This window comes from Macaca thibetana, chromosome 3 (genome assembly GCF_024542745.1).
Source record: "Macaca thibetana thibetana isolate TM-01 chromosome 3, ASM2454274v1, whole genome shotgun sequence".
In the NCBI taxonomy this organism is placed as follows: domain Eukaryota; kingdom Metazoa; phylum Chordata; class Mammalia; order Primates; family Cercopithecidae; genus Macaca; species Macaca thibetana.
Window position 1 is genome coordinate 100,611,604 of NC_065580.1, and position 23,308 is coordinate 100,634,911.

At 47.5% G+C, this 23,308-nt stretch overlaps 1 protein-coding gene across 1 annotated transcript in view; it reads left to right on the forward strand.

Annotated features, from left to right (window-relative positions):
* Window positions 1-2,130: 2,130 nt before the first annotated feature.
* The window catches only part of MTURN (maturin, neural progenitor differentiation regulator homolog), a 29,289-nt gene continuing 8,111 nt past the window's right edge, over window positions 2,131-23,308 (forward strand). Inside the window, exons 1-2 of the mRNA XM_050783257.1 lie at window positions 2,131-2,614; window positions 13,775-13,897. Coding sequence (XP_050639214.1) covers window positions 2,453-2,614; window positions 13,775-13,897 — 285 coding nt within the window. The 5' untranslated portion in view covers window positions 2,131-2,452. The remainder of the gene's footprint in view (window positions 2,615-13,774; window positions 13,898-23,308) is intronic.

Sequence of the window (23,308 nt, forward strand, 5' to 3'; positions counted from 1 at the left end):
ATAAGGACTTTATATACTTTATGTCACTGTTGTCCCTGTTTTCAGAAAAGAAAACTGAGCTCCGAGCAATGAAGGAAGTTGCAACTGGACATAAAACTTAAAATGGCAGAGGGAGGAATCAATGCAGACATGGAGTTCTGAAGCTTTTGCTGTTGCTCTCAATGCATTTCTAAGGAAACCCAACAGTATCCATTTCACTGACCAATTGCTTTGTACCCAAAATTCTATTTTTCATAAGAACTTTTCATTTTCTGACAAAAACTATTTGTTAAATAAACATAACTTCATAATTGTGATCATTCATCACTTGGAGCAAATTTGACTATTGTAAAACACATGGATTTAAAACAAAACAAAACAAAACAAAACAAAACTCTTTCCCAAAAAGGAAAAAAAGAATGTATTTTTCATATTTTCATCTCGAATTTAAGGAATTCATTTTTGGAACACATATTATGCTTTAAATGGTGGTGCCAGGTAAAACTGCAAGGAAGCTTGTGCTATCTGGAGACACCCATACTTTTTTTTTTAAGGAACATTTTGTAACTTTACAACAGCATATTGCATTTTTATATTCATGTGCCTATCTCCTTCATTGTCCTGTGTATTAGTTTTCTACTGCTTTGCATGAAGAATTTAAAAAGACCTAACAGCTTAAAACAACACCTATTTATTAGTCCACAGTTCTGAAAGTCCCAGCACAGCCATGGCATCACTGGGTTCTTGCTCAGGTTCTGCCAAGGCTGAAATCATAGTAATAGGCTCAGTTCTTGTCTGGAAAAGACAAGTTTGAGAAAAAAATCTCCTTTTGAAGCTCATTCGTGTTGTTGGCAGAATTCAGTTCCTTGCAACATTGGCCTAGGCAAATAATTTATGACTAAAACCCCAAAGGAAGTGCAACAAAAACAAGAATAGACAAATGGGCCTTAATTAAACTAAAAAGCTTCTGCACAGTAAAATAAATAATCAACAGAGTAAACAGACAACCTACAGAATGAGAGAAAATATTTGCAAACTACGCATCTGACAAAGGACTAATATCCAGAATCTAGAAGGAACTCAAACAACTCAACAAGAAAAAAACAACCCCAATAAAAAGTGGGCAAAGGACATGAATAGGTATTTCTCAAAAAAGACAAACAAGCGGCCAACGAACATATGAAAAAATGCTCAACATCCACTAGTCATCACAGAAATGCACATTAAAACCACAATGAGATACAATCTCACACCAGTCAAAATGGCTATGATTAAAAAGTCAAAAAACAACCGATGTTGACGAGGGTGCAGAGAAAAGGAAACACATACACGTGTTGGTGGGAATGTAAATTCGTGCACAGTGCCTGGTTCAGAAGACACACTTTAGAGAAAAAATCTGGCTGAATGTTTATAACGTGTCTGTGTTTGTAGTGTTCAAGTCCTGTGGGCGAGGACCCTAGTGCATTTTCTGCAATCCAGTAATGCCTGTCCGGTACATGGCAGCCAGTGAGCACTCAACAGGTGCAATCGTTGGGCCACACACCCTTGTTTTAAAATGTGCTTTATCCTCTTGACCTTTTTAGGTTATGCAATGTGAATTCAAGCTGAGTAATACTGAAGCCAGTCTTACGAGGCTTATTTCTAAGAAATATTCAGCTTTATTAACGCAAATAAAAATAATCACACGCCCTTCCTTTGCAAGTGAACATTCATATTAGTGTCTGATAAATGCATTAAGACGACACATTCCTTAAATCAATCGGAGAACAGAACTTTGGTTTCTGCAAAAAGAAAAACTCCCTTTTCCCTAGATTTTCTCAGCTCCTCCAGTGCTAGCCCCAGACAAGGTCCAAGTTATCTGCAGTTCTTTGGCCTCCCTTGCATTTAAATCGCATTTGGGTAAACGCTTCGTGGGCTTTCTAACTCCACAGAAACGCTAACCAGGTATTGGGCGCTCGCACCGCTTCCAGGTAACCAGCGAAGCTGCGGATTCCAGGCCCGCGCTGTGACGTCACCGGGCTCGCAGGCCGCGGCGCGGTCTCAGGCTCCGGTGATTGGCTGGGGTCCATGACGTCACGGCCCGGGGCGGCCCCGCGATGGCCAGGGCCCCAGGATGCTCCGGGTTTGTTTAAAAATAAAGGGGGGCGGGAGCGCCCAGGAAAATCCGGGCGCCCACGGGGGTGCCGGTTGCCCCTCCCGCCGCCCCGCGTCCCGGCCCGGCCGCGCCAACCCCCTCGGCGGCCCGCAAGGGGGCGGGGGGAGGCGGGGCGGAGGAGGAGCCGCGGGCGCGGCGCCGCGCTGTCCCCGGCCGCCGCCCGCCCCACTCCGCACCGCATGTAAACAGTCCCCGCCGGCCCAGCCCGGCCCCGGAGGAGCCCGCGCAGGCCGAGCCGAGCGCCGCGCTGCCCGCCCGGGAGGAGGGCGCCGAGGAGCGGGAGGGCGGGCGGCGGCGGGAGGCGGGCGCGGGGCCGCAATGGATTTCCAGCAGCTGGCCGACGTTGCGGAGAAATGGTGCTCCAACACGCCCTTCGAGCTCATCGCCACCGAGGAGACCGAGCGCAGGATGGATTTCTACGCCGACCCCGGCGTCTCCTTCTATGTGCTGTGTCCGGACAACGGCTGCGGCGACAATTTTGTGAGTGCCTGGGGGAGGGACCGCCGGAGCCGGCGGGAGTGTGGACGCGGCGGTGCATCCCTGCGCCCGGGCTACCGCGCGGTGGGCGGCGGTGGGCGCCTAGTGGGGGGGCGTAACCCGCGTCCTACTCCCCGCATGCTCCGCCGGGGAAGCCCCGGGCCGGGTGGTGCGGCCTCCGCGCCCGGGGTGGGGCCCGGTGGGCGGCGGGCGAGGCGCCCGGAGGATCCGGGGAGCCGGGTCGGGGCGGGAGGTGTGGCGTCCCCCTAAAGGCCACCCCTCTCCCCGCTGTTGCGGGCGCCGTTTCGGGAACCCGACCTGACGGCCAGTGCGCGTTGCCTGGCGTGGAGCATCCCTGGGGTGTGGGTGTCACCCGCGCCCGAGCAGCCTGGGCTGGGGCGCACGGATCCTCCGGCAGAAGCCCAGGTCCAGAGCTTCCCACATCCAGGCGTCCCGTCCAGGTTAGGAATCCCGCACCCCTCCCGTGCCCAGCCTCGGCTCCTCGCCTTGCCCCTCCCGGGAGAACCCCGCTCCCCGCCCTCGCGGGTTAGTCCCTGCACTGCCTGTTTGGACACAAAGCTCTGTCCATACTAGCGATGCCCGATCTCCTGGACCTTCGTTGCGGAATTACACCCCGGATCTTAATACGCACGCGCGCCTGCGCATACACCCCCAACACACACACACTTATGCTCACACACTCACCCTCACACGCGCACACTCACGCACACACGCGGGCACGCCTCTCCCCCTGCCCCCGCGCTGCCTTCGCCGCCTCTCTGAGCTGCCCGAGAGGTGTGTGTTGGCCCGGGCAGGTTCTCTCCAGCTGAGGCGGTGGCCCCAGCCTAGCTGAAGCCTGTCGGCGTTTCCAGATGAGGGGGAATCCCCTCAGTCCCGGCTCAGGGGGACCGGGAACTGGAACTGCGGTGTCCAAACCTTCCACTTTGAATCCTGCGCCCACCTGGGATCCCGGCTCTGGCAGTTGAGGGAGGGGATGCAGAGGGCAGAGGAGTCGGGGTGGGAGGGGCGGAGTAGGGCGAGCACGGTGCTCATGAAGTGTTTGTAAGGATGGGGAATAAATAATGATCCCCAAATGTAAGATGGAGGCGGCCGTGGGCGCGGGTGACCGTGTGGTCGCCGGCCTTGTGGGCGGAGGTGGGGCGGTGTGGGGCGCGGCCTGGTGCAGGCTCCTCAGGTGGGGGAGACAAAGCTGGGCCGTGGTCCTGCAGCCGCGCGCCCTGACCACCTATGGGAAGTTCGCGAAGGAGTTGGGGAGACTGCAAGACCGCCTTTCCTGGTCCTGGAGAGGTGAAGGCTTGTGTATGTCTGGCCAATAAAGCATTCCTTCCGCGCACACGCACCCCCCGAAGAGGGCAGGGATCCACCAGGACATTCCAGAAGTGGCACTCCAGAAAAGGGATGGCCTTGTGTGACAGCCAGATATGAGTTCTGGCTCTGTGACTGTGCTCAAAAATACCCACCCTGAGCTCAGTTTCCACATCCAAAAAAATAGGTATAATAATGCCAGCACCGAGGTGTTCATATAGGTGACTCACTGAACAGTCCCTGACACACAGCAAGAGACCCACAAATTTGGGGTTAGAGACCTGGGGTTTCCCAGAATTTAGAGCTTGTCTCATTTTTTAAAGAACGTTGGTTTTCCCGCTGTAAAATGGGGCTAATCAGAATGCCTCCAGAAGAACCAACTGAAAAATAATATTAATGCCCGTAAGCCCATCTTAACAGTAGGTAAAGTAAGTAGATAAGTGTTCTTTTTGCAAGGAGTGGGAGATCATTAAAAAGGGATTCACTCCATCGCAAAAGTGTGAGAAAACCCCCAGGATACAGTGGAAAGGGCACCAGAATCCAGCTGACTGTAAAATGTTAGGGTTTGGCTAGGGTCCCTTCCAGCTCTGGGCTTCCTTCATCTGCCAGCGTCCTTTCTCCCTCCTGACCATGTGAAACAGGACAAGAATGGCTCATGGTTCTGGATTTCACTGGGGAGAAGCCCACACAGCCTTCCTGCTGGGACTGCCCAGGCCATACCCAAAGAAGTGACTCCAAAGACAGTAAATGGGCCAGGAAGACAAAAGGCTGTTCTCTTGCCATGAGTATGTGTATCCAACCATCGTTCAGAAGTAAGAAGTACTATATTATTTGTATCAGGCCTTTCTCTTGAGGCCACCCATATTTTAAATATTTTCCCATCTGCATGAGAAAAAATGCTTGAAAGTGCCATGTAAACTGACAATTTAAATAGAATAGATAGAAAGATAGAGGATGGGGGTGGGCAGATGATTCCTTGGGTGGAATGGAACTTTCTCCAAGTTCTGGAGGCTCTAATGGACAAGATGCCAACCTCAGGAGTTTTCTTAGCCAGACCTCTTGAATCTGTCCCAGGCCAGGTTTGTCAAGCTACTGTTTGCCTCTAATAAGTGTCCTGCCTCAGTTCTTTTCTTTTTCCCAGGAAAATGTATTAAGCATTAGACAAAAATGTGAGATGAGTGGAATTTCTGTTAGTTGAAGGACTTAGCAATAAGAATATCTACGTGAGCATTTCTCAATTTACAAAAGTATTTCCACATCATTCATTCATTCATTCAGCAAACATTTATTGAGGGTTTACTTTGTGCCAGGCGAGTGCTATCTTGAATACAAATAGGATCTCTGCCTTCATGTTCCTGGGGCAATTTTTACTTGTCTAGGAAGCAGTGTGGTGCAGTGGTTAAGCACACAGGCTGTAGATCAGATTGTGTGGGTTTGCACCTCAGCTCCCCACATTTGTGTGCCTTGGGGAAGTTATTTAACCCCTCTATGCCATACTTTTTCTTTTTGTTTGTTTTTCTTTTTTTGAGACACTCTTGCTCTGTCACCCAGGCTGGAGTGTAGTAGCACAATCTCAGCTCACTGCAACCTCCACCTCCCAAGTTCAAGTGATTCTTGTGCCTCAGCCTCCCCAGTAGCTGGGATTAAAGGCATGCACCTCACACCCAGCTAATTTTTCTATTTTTAGTAGAGACAGGGTTTGTTATGTTGCCTAGGCTGGTATCGAACCTCTGGGCTCAAGTGATCCTCCCACGTTGGCCTCCCAAAGTGCTGGGATGATAGGCGTGAGCCACTGCGCCTGGCCTCTATGCCATACTTTCTACATCTGTAAAATTGGGATGATAATATTAGTACCTCCTGAGCAGAGTTGTTTGAGAACAGTGTCTAAATTAGGGGCAGCTTAGATAGTCTAAGCCACTGTCATTTTTCATCGTATCTCCTAACTTGTCTCCTTGCTTATAACCTCCACCTCACTCTTACTGTAAGTACTGAAGTGGGGGTACTAAATAGATCCAACATGACTGCTTGGGGAGACTGACTCTAAGCCACTCTCTACCCAGCAGTCATGTTGGATCTATTTAAAATATAAGCCAGATCGTGTCACCACTATTCCCCACCTCAGCTGAACTGACTTCCCATCTTTTATAATAAAACCTAAGCCCTTGCCTTGGCCTCAGGCCCCCACATGATCTACCTTCCTGCCACACAGAGCCTTCTAGTCCTCAGACGTGCCAAGTGCATTCCTGCCTCAAGGCCTTGGCTCTTGCATTCTGTCTGCCTAGAACCCTCTTGCCCCAGATCTTTACACAGCTGGCTCCTCGATACTCCCGAGGCCCAAGAGAAACCTTTCTGACGACATGTTCTTTCACCTCACCCTCTTTTATTCTTCCCGTAGCACTCGTTAGACTTGGCATTCTCTTTTTGGTTTTCTGCCTCCCCAACTGGACTGTAAGCTTCATGAGAGCAGAGGCCTTGTCTGTGTTATCACTGTGTTCTGGCATTTGGAACAGCATCCAAACATGATGGGTGCTCAGTACATACCTGTAAGGATGAGTAAATTATAGTCTAGTGTAAAAGACATGTCAAATGTCAAGAATTCAGTTTCAAAGAATAATAATAATAACCGCACTTATGTTCAGTTTTTTATGTAGCAGACGCTGCTCTCGGCACTTTACATATGCCAACTCATTTAACTTTAGTACTCTCACAAGGCCATCTCTATAATTATCTCTGTTTTACAGAGGAAGAAACTGAGACATGGCAAACTTTACTCACTTTTCCACAGTTAATAAGTGGTAGAGCACCTTGAACTACAGCCCTGTATTGAATGCATGGCATCACAGGAGTGACAACAGGGGACCCCATCTAGACTGGGTTCAAGGGTCGCTTCTTACTGGGCCTCACAAAAATTCGTTGAGGTAAATATTATTATTCCCACTTTATAGGCAAAGAAACTGAGGCTCAGGGAGTTTAAGGGGCTCATCCAGGACTGTACCACTAAGAAGTGACAGAGCAAGGACTTGAGCCCAGAGGCCTGTCCTCTCCACCATGCAGAATGGCCCACAGGTGGGGTCAGGCCAGTAGTTCCAGGGGCGCGAGATCAAGGACGCCTGTTTATTTTTCCTCCATTCTGGGTCCCTCGCACATACTTTCTCTATCTTGCTCCACAGCCCATCCCATCCATGCCGACCCTTGCCCCTCTGCCAGGGACCCCTCTCTGTGGGCCGCATCATCAGGGCCTGCGGTGAAACAAAGCTGCTAGTACCCTGTGTGTGGAGGGAGTTCAAGGGCATGGCCACCCTGCCTGGCTCTACAGGTTTGACAAGGGAGGGCTCCTGGCCCTGGTCAGTGGGATCCGCGGAGTCCTTTCTGCCAACTTGGAAGGTCCTTGGGGTCCTGGCAGGCTTGGAATGGGGTTTCAGCAGCCACTTGGATGCCAGATAAACAGAGGGGCACTCCTAGGCACGGAGCACCAGCTGCGTTCCTTCCTTGTCCTGGGCCACGAGAAATGAGGTCTCAGAACAAAGAGCACTGCCCTGCCCCTCTGGGGGCCTGGATGCTGATGACTGCGGGAGAGGAGGGATTCATTTCCCAGATTGCCCAGCCTTTCCTGTCAGCCCAGTCAGACACATGTTAGACTCTAACATTTTGTATAGTTTAATCCCTCCTCAGCACAAAGACAAAGGTAGTAATCATGATATTATTAAAGAAAAGGGCTTTATTTATGGAAGAACTGTGATTTAATTTTACACGTGTTTATAGAGGTGTGTGTGTGTATATATATATCCCCATTTGTGGTCTGAACACATCTTTATTATTAACGATGTGATCAAATAACAGCCTTCTTATTTTGGAGAAAGAAAATAGAACTTATTTAAATGAGATTGAGTCACGCTTATGTGGTGGTATAGTGGAGAGAAAGTACTTTCTTGTCTGATTTAAACTCTACCCTGTTTCCTCCTCTGTCAGATAGGGACAGTCATGCCTGTATTACATGATTAGCGTGAGGATGAAATGAGCTGTGCGTGTGACGTGCTCAGTAGACAGAAGGCATTCCACAATGGCGGCGCGTGTTCATACAGAGAGGTTATTTCTGGGAAAACGATAGGTCCTTTGTATATTCTTTGAGTGGTAGTCATGAGGAGAGTAGTTATGTTAATATGAGCTGAAGTAGATGGGAATAAGCGCTTTTTGGGCCCCTGCTAAATGAGAGTCGGTCTACAGGTTGTCTCCTGAAATCTTTAGATTCCCCCTTATTTTCTGTGACTTACAAATGAACGCACTGAGGCTCAGGTTAAACATTGTGCACAGAGTGTAGTTGAAAGGGTGTACACTCCTCCGTTGACATTCTGGCTCTGCCCTTGTTCCCTGTGTGACCAAAGGCAAGTTACTTAACCTCTTTGAGCCTCAGTTTCCTCACTGGTAAAATGGGTCAGTGGCTGACACACAGATTGGGTTAGTCCTAGGTGTGGCCAGCTGTGCTCTTCCCACCATGTGCAGAAATATGTTTTGAGGTGGGGCCGGGTGCGGTGGCTCACACCTGTAATCCCAGCACTTTGGGAGGCCGAGGCGGGCGGATCACCTGAGGTCAGGAATTCAAGACCAGCCTGGCCAACCTGGTGAAACCCTGTCTCTACTGAAAACACAGAAATTAGCTGGGCGTGGTGGTGCGTGCCTGTAATCCCAGCTACTTGGGAGGCTGAGGCAGGAGAATCACTTGATCCTGGGAGGCAGAGGTTGCAGTGAGGGGAGATCGCACCACTGTGTTCTAGCCTGGGTGACAGAGCAAGACTCCATCTTACAACAACAAACAAACAAACAAACAAAAAAAAACAGAAAAAAAGAAATATGTTGGGAGGCATGTGGTGAATTGTGGCTTTTATCTTTTTCTGCCATCTGTTCCCAGGACAAGAATCAGGGTTTTGTTTTGTTATTTTGCTTTAGAGACGGGGTCTCACTCTTGCCCACGTTGGAGTACAGTGGTGTGATCAGAGCTCACCGTAACCTCGAACTCCTGGGCTGAAGCATCCTACTGCTTCATCCTGGCAAGTAGCCAGGACTACAGGTGTGCGCCACCATACCCAGCTGTTTTTGTTATTTTTTGTGGAGACTGGAATCTTGCTCTGTTAACCAGGTGGTCTTGAACTCCTGGCCTCAAGCAACCCTTCCATTTTGGCCTCCCACAATGTTGGAATTACAGGTGTGAGCCGCCTGGCCAGGGATCCATTTTGGATTAAGACACACCAGTTCAAAACGGACGGACTCCCTTGGTACCGAGTGGCAGAAAACCCCCACTTCAGTACTACGGTAGGAGTGAGTCCCAGAGGGAGGAGACACAGGAGCGTGCTCTTCCCTCCCCTGCCACCCCCACCCCGCTTAAGCACCAGGGAGTCCAGCTTCTTACCCACCGGGACTTAGAATAGTAGGGGCGCACACATTGTGCTCCCCCAAAAATGTCTGTAGGATTGAATTACCTTAATGACCGGAGACCACGTTTTGGTAAACTGGATATTCCGATATACATTGTATAAAACAGGAAGGTGCTCATTTTCCTATTTGCAGGTGACATAGTTAATGTTGTCTTAGGCTGGGCGAACTTTTATGGTAAACTCTGACCTGACTTCACAGGAAGAAGGGTCACAGATGGCCTGTAGTCAAGTCAAGGTTCTGATCGGATTTTCTGTAGGAAAGAGTAGACCACTCAGGCCAGGTTCGATGACAGCTACTTCATTGCAGCTCACGCCAGCCTGAGGTTTGGAGTTGGCTATAGTCAGTAATGGCAATTGCTGAAGTTCTCCCGGAAAGATATTTAAATGTCACACCACCCCCAGCCCCCTTCAAATGTGTAGTTAGCCAAAGTTCTTTTTTTTTTTTTTTTGAGACGGAGTCTCACTCTGTCACCCAGGCTGGAGTGCAGTGGCGCGATCTGGGCTCACTGCAAGCTCCGCCTCCTGGGTTCACGCCATTCTCCTGCCTCAGCCTCCCGAGTAGCTGGGACTGCAGGCGCCCGCCACCACGGCCGGCTAATGTTTTGTATTTTTAGTAGAGACCGTGTTAGTAGTTCACCGTGTTAGCCAGGATGGTCTCGATCTCCTGACCTCGTGATCCGCCTGCCTCGGCCTCCCACAGTGCTGGGATTACAGGCTTGAGCCACCGCGCCTGGCCGTTAGCCAGAGTTCTGCTGTGCCCATGGTTCTCAAAGTGTGGTCCCAGAACCAGCCACATGAACATCACCTGGGAATTTGTTGGAAATACACATTCTCAGCTCACTGAATAGTTCATTAGCTAAATAAACTGATTACCCAGCAAAGGTGGATACATTTCTATTCTGTTATTGTGTTTGAGTGATACACTTTTCTCAGTTAACTTTGCAATTTAAACCCCCACCACCCCACTCTGATCCACACTGAAGCTGGAGAACCCCTGCTTCCCTTTAGTCCCTGAAGCCTTCCCAGGCATTTCTCCTTTTGTCCAAGGGAGGCCTGCAGGCTGCCAACGCTCTGACTACTGCCTTGTTGGAGAGTCAATATTTTCCATACCCAGATTCATGTTTGCCAGGGCATTGCATTGTTCAGAGCATTGTTGAGAGCTAGAGGTTCTCTGATTCCTGCTATAGTTTTTTTCCTGGTCAAAATGAGTATTTGGTTACAAATGCTTAAAATATTTGCCAAGTTGAAGTTACTGTGGCCACGCCCAGTACCACAGGACTCCGGGCCTTCAGTTGTCCATTTGTCTTTGTACAGGACTAGATCCTATTTTCAGGATCACCAGCCCTGCTCCTAGATGGTCTCTCTGCTCCCCTTGGTTTTGGAATGGGCCCTGTATCTTCCTAAGAGAAGAACTGCTCTGCCCGCAACCCCCCGCCTGTTAATTTTCCTGAAGAGCACGTCTGTTTTATCTGTGGACACCACCTCGTGAGATTGATAGTGCCTCTTTCTTTGCATGGGCTACTTAGAAAGCTTTGTTGGCAAATCTGTGTCCCATCTGTAGCAAGTAGCCAGGCCCTCATACCTTGCTGTTTGTCCTGGTCTCACTCTTGGATCTCATTTCTCTTCCTTTGTCTTTTTTTTTTTTTTTTTTTTTTCCCAATGACAGACTTATTTTTTTAGTTCATTTTGTCTTGTATCCCGTGATACTTTGCCAGCTGCCTTGATTCATTTTGAAAGGAAGGAATTTAAATGGAACACTTCCTTGTTATGAGATACAATGGATATGAGACAACTAGCATTTAGTAAATGATGTCTTTTAAGTGACCGTGTACACCCGGATCTGTCTGAGTCCAAACCCCATGCCACTCTATCATGTGGACAGGGATTCAGTTACAACATTTTTTAAACCTCAAAACCTAACAGAACTGGTAATACAGGTGGAGATAGCCAAATGATGGCAGTTTAGACAGAAGGCCCTTTTGTGGATGTTAAGTCTTCCTTCAACATACAGTCCTAAATCGCTCTAAAAGGAGAGTAATGGAAATTGTGGCATGAACAATCTCTTCATGAGGTTAGAAATGCTTTAGAAACACTTAGCTAAATAAACTGTCTGATTACCAAGCAGTGGTGGCTACACTGCAATGTATGATTCTGTTATTGTTTGAGTGATATACTTTTCTAAGTTTACTTTGTAATTTGAAGCCCAGATGTACTTACTTTTTAACAAAGTAGGTTTACAAGCTTTTCATAGGTGCACCTGCTTCTGAATTAACCTCAACCCAAGTTGCCTCCGGCAGTGCTCTCAGTGAGTCACATTGGGTGTCTGATTTACTCATTGTATGACCATAGCCTTGTGGCAGATGGTAAGCCCACCCCTTCCCCTCTGTCTCCCCCATCCTCCTACAGATGCAAAGGGGGAAAGAAGGTACTTACGTCCACCATTTACTGAATATTCACTGCATGCCAGCCAGGCACTGCGCCAGGTACTTACTCAGCTTCAAGTTTTCTGAAATGTGGTGCTAGATGTTAATCCCCTCTTTAACTTGGGTAATAATTTGAAATAAGCTGGAACTTTTACACATTTGAGTATGAAAATGGATGCTGAGCCGAACTTACTAAAGTAGAACTTTTGTTGTTCTTGCAGAATCTCCACTGATTAAGAATCAAGTGGCATAATGGATATACAAGTGCTTTGGGCTATTTTACTTTTGTACAATGGAAGAGACTTACATAAATGATATTGTGGTGGTTTGACAGCTTTAAGGGCCTCTCATTAGTAGGGAAGAGCATTTGAGCTGTTCACTAAATAGAGAGCCCAGACGTTGTCTTTATTGGGTTGGGGAAGTCTCTAGAGAAGTCTGCTGGCATGAGAGCAACGTGTGTTGGAAATGGACCTTTACAACTATGAAACACAGATAATTGGAGTATAAAGATGGTATCTTGGCACCTAGTTATTCTCATTTGGATCTGGGGAGTATTTAAAGTCTGTAGGTGTAGAAACCCTGCAATGAGAAGAAAGGAGAGGAAATGTGTTTATTGAGTGATAGGGATATGGGGCAAGTGTGTGCTTGGCATGGACCACGTCTCCACATAAGACCATATCCTCCTATCTAGCCCCTGCATCTTGTTCTTATCTGCCAGATAGCTTTCTCCCAGACCTCAATACTTTTTTTTTTTTTTTTTTTTTTGCCAGTGTTTAGCCATCATGGATCCGTCCCAACTAAAGAGTGATTCTTGTACCTGACAGATGCTCTGGTGTTACCCTGGTAACCCCATGTCCCTGACTCACTTAGATATGCAGGGCAGGATCTTCTGCATTAAGAATGCTCAAACCTGTTTCTTGGCCTTGTTCCAGATCTTTGAACATTTATGGGAGAGGCTTGCCTAGTCTTAAAGATGTGCTAAACTGGATATCCTCATATGGAAAAAAGCCTTACCCAGTCTTCAGAAAAAATAAAACCTAGACTGGGCATGGTGGCTCACGCCTATAATCCCAGCACTTTGGGAGGCTGAGGCAGGTGGATCGAGACTAGCCTGGGCAACATGGCGAAACCGTGTCTCTACCAAAAATACAAAAAAATCAGTCGGTTGTGGTGGTGCACACCTGTAGTTCCACCTACTTGGGAGGCCAAGCTGGGAGGGTCACTTGAGTCTGGGAGGCAGAGGTTGCAGTGAGTTAAGATCATGCCACTGCATTCCAGCCTGGGTAACAGAGCGAAACCCTGTCTTTAAAAAAAAGAAAAGAAAAGAAACAAAAAACCCAAAACCAATCTCCTCTTAGTATGTGTTAGATTGTGAAATGATGCTTCGGTATGATGTCCTCTTAAAGCATTTTAGGGAAGGGAAGTTTTCAGAAAGGCTTTGTTTTCCAGTGACATAGTGGTGATTTGGTGGGTTCTCTTAAGTTACTTGCATTTGGAAGTAAATTTACCACTATGCCCACTCACAGGCCAATCTGGGTAAAGAATGTCTTGTTCCAAGTTAATGCTTACAAACTATGCTTAATTAATCTTTCAGCCATAGCTGAAAGCAAAGTTAAGGATTTTGAAGGCAAAGGCTCTGGTTTCTCCTTCCCATGTCTGAAAACCGCCCTTAGCCTGCACAAGGTGAACAGTGGAAATCATTGGTGAGGAATGGCCACCCCCTGCCCTCTTTACTGTGTAGGAGCACATCTGATGACGAAAGAGCAGGTGAGGTATGGACCAAAAGCTTGGGGGCGTCTATAGATTAGACATTTTTTTCATACCTTTCAACACAAATCAAGAATGAATGTATGAATTTTACGTAGAATGGAGGCCTTCTTCAGATTCGTGTCATTAAGAAAATCTGCTTGACTTTTCTGAACTTCACACTGAGTGTAGTGACTTTGTGTCTTTGTTTTCTCCTTCCACCGCCCATGGGCACGCAGCACGTGTGGAGTGAGAGCGAGGACTGCCTGCCTTTCTTGCAGCTAGCACAGGATTACATCTCCTCCTGCGGCAAGAAGACGCTTCACGAAGTCCTGGAAAAAGTCTTCAAGTCTTTCAGACCTGTAGGTGCCTGCTTGGCTTCTAACCACAGCTTGTTTTCTATGGTGATTGTGTTTAGAATAACAGGGGTGGTGGGGAAGGTGGGCAAAACCTGGGATGACTAATTGTTTTTCTCTTGTCTGCCCTGTGGCTTAGAGATAGCAGCCAGTATAGGGAGGGGTGGGAGGAGAGGGACGGGATGTGACACAGCTGTTTGCTGCAGGGATGATGGTTATTTCTAGCATCACTTGAGTTGAGAATCCCTGATGGGGGGGAAGCAAACAGATCCTTTATGAGACAACTGAGTATTCCTGTTCTCCTCCAGGAGACTTAGAACCATGGCACTTGCAAGCCCGATGGAGGTTCTTTTATAATAGTGGGGCCTATATTTGGGGATTGCTGGGAAGCTGTATACAGGTTATATTAATACCTCCACGTCTGTGGGTATGGAAAGGGATGAAACTGGATACTGGCTCTATTCTATTTTTAAAAAGTCTCTTATATTAGCTTACTGTTGCTTTGTTTTCCCCTTTTGGGATTTAGGAATGTGTATTTCTGTGGCTAGCTGACAGTCTGTTTTCATTCTAGCTGATAAACCTTTAAAATGAATACTGACTTCTATTTTGAATATTATCTACTTCTTTCTATCTTCATTGGAAGATAAAGTCCCATCACCAGTGTCTCAATGTTTCCCCTAAGTTCAATTCCCTGCCCACTGTAAATACTGCACATGTTCAATGGTATTTGCTAGAATTTCTATTTATTTTTTCAAATCTGTTTTAATGCTGTCTCCTCTGCTGCATTTTCCAAGCTTTTATCCTGTTTCTTTGAACATAGTAGGCTTGGTTGCATAGTAGACTGTGTCTGATGATACTTCATTTTGTAAGTCTGTTTGGTCTTCTTTTGTTTCTGCTAGTTCTCAGACCTGGTATGTTGTTTCTCTGTGTGTGGGATTATCTCTGGGTACTAGTTACTGTATTTGAAAGTTTACATGTAGGAATAAAGCAAGGCCTGAGATGACAGTACCTTCCTCCAGAGAGGATTTTTGTTTGCTTCTGTCAGGACTTGGGGGCCTATTAGTCTGAGACACCTTAGCACAGTGTAAGGCTTGTGGTTCTCCGATGGCTCCCGGGGGTGAGAAGGCAGGATGCGGGTCTGGCCTCCTGTGGCTCCTCCTCGTTCTGAGGGTGTGGGCCTCTGGGGGCTCAGCTTCAAGTGGGGATGGTGTACAGTCTGCTCCTTTGGAAGACCCTGGACTTTCACTTTGGTCCCTCTAGCTGTTAGAGTAGCACGAGAAAGCAGTGAAGTTTCTAGCTGCTTCTTCCAGGTCAACAAATGCCCTCAGGACAAAAGCAGCTTTTTATATTTGGCTTACCTCTCCTGGTTCATACTTTATATTTAAGAAGCTGTTTTTCATATTTAATTCAGCTTTTTTAGTCATTCTCAATGAAAGAGTTGGGCCCAGTCACTTTGTGCACCATTATAAGAAGTGGGATTTCACTGGCTTTTGTCACTCTGATTTGCTTAAGCAAATGATAGAAATCAAATAGAGTGACAAAAGTCACTGAAATCCCTTTTTTGTTTGTTAATTTTCTAAGCCAGTTTGGCACATTCAAAATAGAGACTTGACTTAAAAGTACCAGTCTGTCCCACATTCATTCATTCATTCAATAAATATGTATTGGGTACCCACTAGGCACATGGCACTGTGTACTGCATTGTTCCTGGCACTGGAACTAAAGCATGAGAAGCTTAGATCTCACAGAGCCTGTGCTCCAGTGGGGGGAGACAGGATAGACAAGGACACACGTAATGTTGTGAAATGATGCTAGTGATTAAGTGCCAAAGAGAAAGGAATCAGGGAACGGGGTAAAAAGTGTCAGGGGTCCTGGAATTTTTGAGTAGGGAACCAGGGAAGGCTTTGCTGAGAAGGTAACATTTGAGGAAAAACTTGGAGTAGAGAGTGGGCCATGAGGAAATCTAGGGGAATAGCATTTTCGGTAGAGAAAGCAGCAGGTATGAAGGCTTGGGGTTGGACGACACCTGTGTCCAGGGAGCAGGAGCAGCCAGTGTAGCTGAAGGAAGTAGAGAGAGGTGAGCCGGAGGAATTCCAGGAGTCTTGCAGTCACAGAAGGACATGGGCTCTTACTCTGGGGTGATGGGGAGCCCCCCAAGGGGTTAGGCAGAAGAGGGATGTGACCTGACTTCACGTCTTGAAAGTCTCTCTCTGATGACTGTTGAGAATAGGCTGTGTAAGGAGGGACAGATTGGCCACTGAGGAGGCCATTGCTGTCATCCAGGTGAGAAATAGTGGTGGCCTGGACTGGAACAGTCACGGCGGAGGTGGGGTGAGGGGTTGGATTCTGGAGATACCTTGAGAGTAGACCCAGCTGGACTTGCTGGTGGATCAGAAGTGGGATGTGGGAAAAAGGGAGAGAAGGGGGACTCCTGAGTTTCTTGTCCAAGCAGTGAAGGGAATGGCCTAGCCATCTACTGAGATGGGGAAGGCTGCAGGGGTGGTTGGTGGGGAGTTTGGGGTTGGTAATGTCAGAGCTCAGTTGTGGACATGTCAGTGTTGTAAATGCCTGTTAGACATCGAAGAAGGGAGATCACATTAGGCAAAATTAAAAAGAAATGGATTCCTCTAAATTTTAACTAGAAGAATACCTGTTGGCTAACGCGGTTCGCTTTGCAGCAGGTTTCCTCACAGGGGCTCACTCACTGGCCTGCCGCCGGCTGCTCTTTGTGGGTGTTGTCTGTGGTGGCAGGCAGCCTCCCCTCCCTGCAGGACTGGCTCACCTGGGAAGGGGAGCTCCAGCCGGGAGTCACTGTGCTGTTTTTCTTTACCAGGTCTCCGGTTGTGTTTTGGAAACCAGGCTAGCCACATGTAAACGAGGAAACAAACGTGGTCCAAAAGAAACCTGGATGCGTAGCTGAAGCAGTTGGATTGGTTGAGGATGTTCTTTCAGGTGGCGCTGAGATGTGTCACGCGGGCCCACAGCTTTGATTTGCTGTAGCTGAGCTTCCAGGTTTCGTTTCTGAAGTGGAGCTTTACCTTGTGGGCAGGGATGTGGCTCCCCAGGTGAGGAGGCCTTGACCTGGCACAGCACACCCTTTGGTGAGGAGGTTTATGGGCTGGGCCGCCCTCTGGCAGGGCCTGTTTGCCCGAGGGCAAGGCTGGTGGGAGGCATCTTCCGGGGCTGGTAAAGATGGAGTGCTGAAGGCCTCAGGTTTCTCCCAGTCAGGATGTGCCCCAGACTGGATGAGAAGGAGCGCCACAAACCCGAATAAAGGACCACAGAGATCCCTGGAGAAACTTTGATACACTCCACCTCCACCAAATAGAGCGCTGCTTCCCGATGGCACCATGTATCTGTTTGTTTTATATAAAGGAGCTTTGTTAAAAATAAGACATAGGTAAGGGTTTTGTTGCTGTTATCACAGTTGAAAGTATCTGTTGAAGAAACGCTTACCCAAATGCTATAGCTTATCAAGTGGTTAAACCAGCACATCATTTCCCTGAAAATACACGGGAGTCTCATCAATCCATGCAGCTGCTTTTGTGTTTATCCTGGGCCAGCCCCAGGAGGAGGGTTTTTGCCTTTCTCTTAGAGCAGCCCCATCCCGGGCTCTGCACGCCTCTTTTCCCTTGGCCACCCCATTGCCAGCCCTTTCCCCCTGCAGGCTCTTCAGAGAGGTCAGTTGCTATTTGTTGACGGCCTTCTACTGTCCTTTGGAACATCAGTCAGACAAATTCAGTTAACTTTGCTGAAGCTTGGGCACTCTTGCATCCATAGGCCAAAAGAGGGGTATCACCTCTGGCCTTCCTCAGCGGTCCTGCCCACAAAGCTAAAGCTATGCCACTTTATTTAGCACTCTTTTTACACTTTCAACATACAAACTTTGGGCCGGGCATGGTGGCACATGTGTGTGATCCTAACACTTTGGGAGGCTGAGGTGGCAGGATCTCTTGAGTCCAGGAGTTTGAGACCAGCTTGGGCAACATAGTGAGAACCTATCTCTACAAAAAATAAAAACTCCACACCAGGTGTGGTGGCACTCTTGTGGTCCTAACTACTTGGGAGGCTGAGGTGAGAGGATAGCTTGAGCCCAGGAAGTGGAGGTTGCAGTGACCCATGATTGTACCGTCGTGCTGCAGCCTGGGTGACAGCGTGAGAGCTGTTTAAAAAAATGAAAAAGAAATACAGACTTCATAGCTATACACATTATCCCCCTCTCACTTGCTAGCCTTCCCCCAACTGAAATAATCAATGTCTCAAAGTTTCCGCTCCCCCCAAGAAATCTGTTGCTGGATTTGAACGTTTAAGAAAAGGTCTCCTTTTTTCATTTAAGCCATCTTACTCTTTTATCTTTCCTCTACTTCATCATGTTTTCAACAAAATGTATCAGTCTTCTGCTGTTGCCACAACACTGCTTCGAAGGCGAGGGGCCAGGCCTAGGAGGCCCAGGTCTTGCCCTCAAGGAGTGAACTTTCTGGTAGGAGAGACGGCCACGTAAATGTACAGGAGAACCCCATCACAAGACAGAGCATGCATTTGGGTCCAGATACTCCTCTAGATGCCGTGCATGGCAAGTGAGGAAGTCCTGTTCCCTGCTCTGCCTACTGCACTCTACTGATTCTTGGGGGAGCTGTTTCTTTGAGCATGTTCTGCAGGGGGTTGCTTGTCATCTCTTAACCCAATTACAAGGGAACAGATACAACAGTCATGAAGAACCCAAGCTCTGTTGGCAGGCTACCTGGATTTAAAGTCTCAGTTCTACCACTTGCTGGCTGTGTGACCTTAGACAAGTTACTTAACCTTTCTGTTTTTCAGTTCATTTGTAAAATTAGAAAATTAATGATGATAGTTCCCTTAGGGTTGCAGTGAAGATTAATGGAGTTTTTGTTGGATACTCAGTACAGTGTGTTACCCATGGTAGGCACTAAGTCATTGTTAGTATGATGTGGATGGGATGAGGATACTAGACAAAATACTGTGGAGAAGTGAGCAGGTTACCGTTTGGGGGAACCTTAGATTATTGGTGAAGAGAGAAAACAATTTGCTAAGTGATTTCAACATGAAAAGGCATTAGAAGGGCAAGTCAAAAGTTTATCAACATTGGTTTTGGTAAAATTACAAACATTCACTGAGCACCTGATCCACACGACTCACTGTGTTAGGGGCTAGGACTCCAAGGAGGACCAATGGATGCTCCTGTCCTCCCAGAGGGCCACGTGGCCAAAGCGCTCAGGGTTACGGATAATTTTTATTTTCTTCTTTTCCACATTTTCTAAGTTTTCTGTGATCACATTATCAGAAAATATATTTTTTAATGAAACTCTGTGGCTTCCAGTGTATTCGAAGTACTAGGAGTATCAGTGTGAGCAGGCTCATTGAGGAACAAAGCCAGGCAGTGGCTTCATGAGGAGGTGGGACTGAAGAATAGCAGGACCTAGATGTGCTCAGAGCAGGGGCAGGGCTGGCCCAGGAGGAAGTCCAGGAAGGGTCCATCTTGGCTGCCTCAGCTCCATTTCCTTAGAAATGGCTCCATGTGGTGGAAGGTAGACCTGCTCTGCCCTGTCTTGCTCCCATGCCGTTTGGCCTCTAACAGGTACACTTGGCCTCAGTGCCCCCACCTTTAAAATGGGGGCACTACTGATTTAGCTGTCTTGTGGATTCATTGGGAACTTTGAAATCAGACTGAGAACCCAAAGGATTGTCAAAACCCAGACACTCTTAAATTTAGTCTCAGTTTCTGGCTTCTAACAGGTATTAGGAAATGTTTATTGGATGGGTAATTGAGTGTGGATTCTGCTGGCCATCTTCCCTCGAGTGACCCACACTCCACTCCAGTGACTTGCTAATGTTGATGACTCAGAGAGGTATGATTTTTACCTATTTTTCTTGCTACTGTCATATCCAAATGGCACATGTATGCAAATGACAATGCCAGGCAGGCTGTTGTTGGCCCCCGTGAGCAGGTACTGCTACTTGTAGTGGTTTCAGAAACCCCCATCTATCACTTTGGTAAGTGTGAGTTGGATAATCATCAGAGCCTTGCATTTTTCTTAAGTGACCCTCCATTGACAGTTGCTGGTCATATGTGATTGAGCTAGAGAATGAAACAATGGCTATGGACCTAAATAATGGTGATCATGCCGTTCAGTTTTCCCCACCATCTTTTCATGTTTTATATTTAATGTCAACTGACAGACTTACTGCTGGGTGGAAAACAGTTTACAAGGGAAGAAATAGCCTACTATTTCCAATTTAGCAGCAAAACTAGATTTTATCTTTGCCCTTTCGAATCCTCTCAAAGTGTTATGGGCTTAACAAGGAACTATTGCTTCCTCGAGTGTATTCTTCTCCTTACCAACACTGTGGACGTTAGGGTCCTGAGTCCCCTATTGCCCTTGCAGTTTTGTGTGCTGTTTGGTTGCTGCTGCTTCCACGGCCCACCCTGGAGGTGGATCCTGTGGTGCTTGTAGATTCTCACTCAGTTGGCCCAAGTCCTCTCCCTGGGGTTGCTGCGTGACTCTGCGTTTCTTCTCTCAAGAAGGAGAAACATTTCTGCCAGAAAAATCCCCCTAATTCTAGTTCACTGGCATGAGCAAGATTGGTATTTTCAGTTTGCCACGAGTGGCTGGAGAGCTGCGGGTTAGATCCCACAGGAAAATCCTGTGTCCCAGAAAAAGTCCAATTCTTGCCTCTACTCATGGAGTCTGGTCAAGAGCCTGGAAAAGAGAAAGAATCCACCTGTGAGAAGCTGCCTGGGTGGGTCAGGGAAAGTTTGATGCGAAAAGATTATGCACACATGTGGGTTTCATAATAAACATTGAATGTTGACAGTTTCCCTTTTTTTTTTTCTTTTTTCCTTTTTTTTTTTTTTTAATCACTCACATTATGAACATTCAAACCATTCTCTTTTTGAGAAAGTATGATGGCCTCAAAAGGTAAGAGAGTGCCTCCTCCTGCCCATTGTGCTACATCCATCTTGCCACCCTTTTTTCCTTAGGGTCAGGACCCCACCAGGGGTTTCTGCATCCTGCCAGCATCATGATCATGAAGATAAATGGTGCCACATTTCCCAAATACTTAAGAGTTCTACCACCCTTGGCTCTTGGACTAACAGTATCCCCATCACCTGGGAGTCTGTTAGGGATGCAGAATCGGGTCCAACTTGAGACCTGTTGAATCAGCATCTGCATTTGAGGTAGATTGCTGAGCACATTATCCACACCTACACATAGTTAAGAAGAGAGACTGCTTAAGGGGAGTCCCTGGAAGGTGCATACAAGGATCTCTGAAGCCACAGGGCACGTGCTCGATGCACCAAAGCCACGGTTGATTGGCTGTGCTCTCCAGGGCATAGACACCACCTCCCCTTCTTTTATGAAGACCCTCTAGCCCACTGTGCTGAGTGCCCCCTCCAGAGACAGCAGCTGCTGAATGCCAGCTCAATATGACCTCGCGTAGTTTACACTATTATCCAAAAGACCTGGAGTTGGCTCTACAGATAACAGATACTCTCTTGGGTCTGAGGAGCTGAATTCTCCAGAGTTGGCAGCTCTGCCTTTCGGGTGCAACCTGTTTGGATGCATGGGCCCCAGCAGTGCTTACGTGATCACCGATAGCGCAAAGGAAGCTTTGTGGACAGCAAGACCCGGAAATGCCAACTCTCTTGTCCAGAGTGAGCATAAACTCTTTTTCCCAGTCAACTGAAAAAAAATTCACTGAAATAGGAATAAATGATTATAACTGTCAGGGATAATTTAAATATACCAGTCACTTTCATTTTTTGGCCCACCTTTTCGGTATGAGAATGTGTGGTTGCAGTAAAAGCCAGGGCTCCAGAATTCTTCCCAGTCTGTGTGTATGCCTGTCTCTTCTTCTTGACTGTTGAAAATTGGGATCCAGAAGTTAAATTTAGACTTGCCAACCATAGGTGGGATTGAGCATAGAGGTGAGGATGCTAGATTACTACATATCTGTATGATATGTCCCTTAGAATTCCAGGCAGTCTATTTCTGGTGCTTCCTATCCATGCTTCCAAATTGTCCCTCCTCATAAATGTGGACATTAGCATTTCATATTGCTTTTTAAAAAAAGATTTATTCCCCAGTGGAAAACATTGAAACCTCCAGCTAATAGGAATAGCATTAACAGCTGAATGGGAGTCTCCTGGGTGGCCTGGTGGGTAGGGGTGTGAAGTCTGCTATCAGATCACCCAGGTTTGAATTGAATCCTGGCTCTGCCACTTACTGGGTGACTCTGGGCAAGTTACTCAACCTGTCCAGGTCTTATCTGTAAAAGGGGGACAATAAAACTGTCCAACACAAGGTTATTATGAGGAGCAAAGGAATTAATGTGTGTAATTCTGCTTACGACAGTGCGTTTGCTGTGCCAAACCCCCTTTTTATTTTATTTTATTTTATTCTAATCTATTTTATTTTATTTTATTTTATTTTTTAGATGGAGTCTTGCTCTGTCACCCAGGCTGGAGTGCAATGGCACGATCTTGGCTCACTACAACCTCTATCTTCCTGGTTCAAGTGATTCTCTCATCTCTGCCTCCCGAGGAGCTGGGACTACAGGCACACGCCACCACCCCCAACTAATTTTCATATATTTAGTAGAGATGGGGTTTCACCATGTTGGCCAGGCTGGTCTCGAACTCCTGTCCTCAAGTGATCTGCCCGCCTCGGCCTCCCAAAGTGCTGGGATTACAGATGTGAGCCACTGTGCCTGGCCTTAACCTCAGTAGGGAAGGCACCAGGTTCAAGAGGCCAAAGAAGAGACCCAGAGCCAGCAAATGAGACATGGGGTTTTACTGTACTGACATACAGGGGAGAGAGTCCAGCGGCAGGGGCTGGGCAGGAGAATTGCCTTACATGCAGTCCAGTGGCGGCAGGCTGGACCGAAGAACCACGTGGTCCCGTGGTGGTGGGCTGGGCAGGAAAACTGCAACCTCCTGCAATCAGTGTGCAGTGTATATAGGATTTTCACTCAACACCCTCCCGCTAATGACCTCCACCTGGCAACATTCATTTAACCCAGAACACAGGGCCAATTTTAATCCTCTATAATGACCCATGTTCCCTGGGATAGGCCATAGGCTCACGTGTTTCTACTCTCTTCGCCACTCCCGGATTCCCTAGCTCCTTAGAGATAATATAACTAGATTACGTTACGTTACGTTACGTTACATCACATCACATATAGTTATGTAGGGCTCCATAGTTTGCAGATCATGGCTGCCTTCAATCTCTCATGTCAACTCCATAGTTACTATGTGAGATAGAGCGGGTATCGTGGTTCCCGCTTTACAGAGGACACTGAGGCTCAGCAAGGTGGTGACTTGGCAGAGGTCCCCAGCTAACTAGTGATCTGGCCTCTGGACTCTAGTGTCCGTGTCTTTTTCCACACACCCTC